Consider the following 1,572-nt stretch of genomic DNA (forward strand, 5'->3'; position numbering starts at 1 on the left):
CAACTTACCGCCATCTACTAGTACTCACTACTTACTCCTTTCCACAAACAAATTCCAAACCCCCTTTTCCCTTCCCTTCCTTTCCATTTTACTCCTTTTATTCCCTTTATTCTTTTTGTTTTCCCCTTCACATTCCCACCCCAAGCTCCCCCCCACCCCCCCTTTCCCCCGCCTAACCCGTTCTGACTGACCAATAGATAACACCAGAAGAAAATCTATTTACTATGTATTAGTTAGTTACCTTTCCTGTCCCCGCCCGTTAAGTTGTAACCCATCGAACCCCTTCCTTACCTTTCCTGTGTAACGAATAAACTAATAAACTAGTTTACTAATTCGGCTACTAGCTACTAGCAGCTACAAGCTACAAGCTAACTCGTCTAGTATCCAGCTGGTATTTGCATTAACTATCAGGTAACTATCAACTATCAACTATCAACTAGTTATTTATCAACTTACTTAGTTATGCTAGATTCTAGATGCTAGATGCTGGTTAGTTAGTTAGTATCTCTTATTTATCCCGCCTACCCATCTACGCATCCCCATCCATCCCCATCCATCCCCATCCCCATGCCAATCCCCATCTCCAAAGGTTGATAAACGGTGATAAAGAAGGAGGCAGATGATGATGATGACGACGATGCTCGCTACTAGGAAGGGAAAACGAACACGGAGCTCGCTTGAGAATGCAATACAATGCAATCCATGCTCCTGCTTCTCTCTAGACTCTAGTGGACACTAGTTAAACTACATACCTCTATTATTTACTTGCTATAACTATCTTATCTTATAATTTACCAACCACAAAAAAAAGAAAGAAAACCAAAACCAAAAGTTAAAAAAACACACAAGAGTGAACTTGAATTAAATGCTAACTATAACATTATATTTATTATACCTGGCTGGCCCCCCCCCTTGCGTCCTCCTCTGCAAAACCCACCCTTCCCCTTTTCCCCCCTATCATCGGAATCATCATCGCATCCCCCTCTGTTTGTCTATCTATCATCTATCTCGCGCACGCCTCTATCTCTACGAACGTAAACTATTTTCCTTCCTTTTTATTTTTAAAAGAAATCGTAATTGAAAAAACAAAGCTCCCCTCGAAAGTCTCACGCTCAGGGTCAGGATCAGGGTCAGGATCAGGATCAGGATCAAACCCCTTTCTTCATCTCCACTTCATCCGAAGCCTCATCCCCCATCCCCAGCTCCCCCGCATGCTGCATAATCCACTCTAGCACGCTCTCGTAATCCAGAACAAGCTGCCGAAGACTCTGCACCATGCTGATGCGCTGTGTTCTGAATTCCTCCACCGTCGCCGCGATCAGGTCAACATCCTCTCGAAGCAGCCAGGCTTCCTGTTCGCCCGCATCGTCGCCACCATCCCCACTCGGACTCCCTGCCGCCGGTTGCTTTCGATCCGCCAACGCTGCCCGCCGCCGCTTCAGCATATCTACAACGCTATCGACGGTGCAGTAGGTCCCCGTCCGCCCGCAGCCGGCGCTGCAATGGACTAGTACCCGCCTTTGGCCTTCGGGCTCCGGTTCCATCGTCGTTGTCGCCGGCCTATTACTGGAA

At 46.9% G+C, this 1,572-nt stretch overlaps 1 protein-coding gene across 1 annotated transcript; it reads right to left on the reverse strand.

Moving 5' to 3' along the window:
- Window positions 1–835: 835 nt before the first annotated feature.
- Window positions 836–1,569, reverse strand: HCBG_08320 (uncharacterized protein; the record flags this gene model as incomplete). The annotated part of the gene is made up of 1 exon (XM_045435369.1): window positions 836–1,569. One exon carries the CDS (start codon window positions 1,542–1,544, stop codon window positions 1,149–1,151), a length of 396 nt encoding a protein of 131 aa, XP_045283861.1.
- Window positions 1,570–1,572: the final 3 nt, after the last annotated feature.

Source organism: Histoplasma capsulatum (genome assembly GCF_000150115.1).
Source record: "Histoplasma capsulatum G186AR genomic scaffold supercont2.15, whole genome shotgun sequence".
Taxonomy (NCBI): Eukaryota; Fungi; Ascomycota; class Eurotiomycetes; order Onygenales; family Ajellomycetaceae; genus Histoplasma; species Histoplasma capsulatum.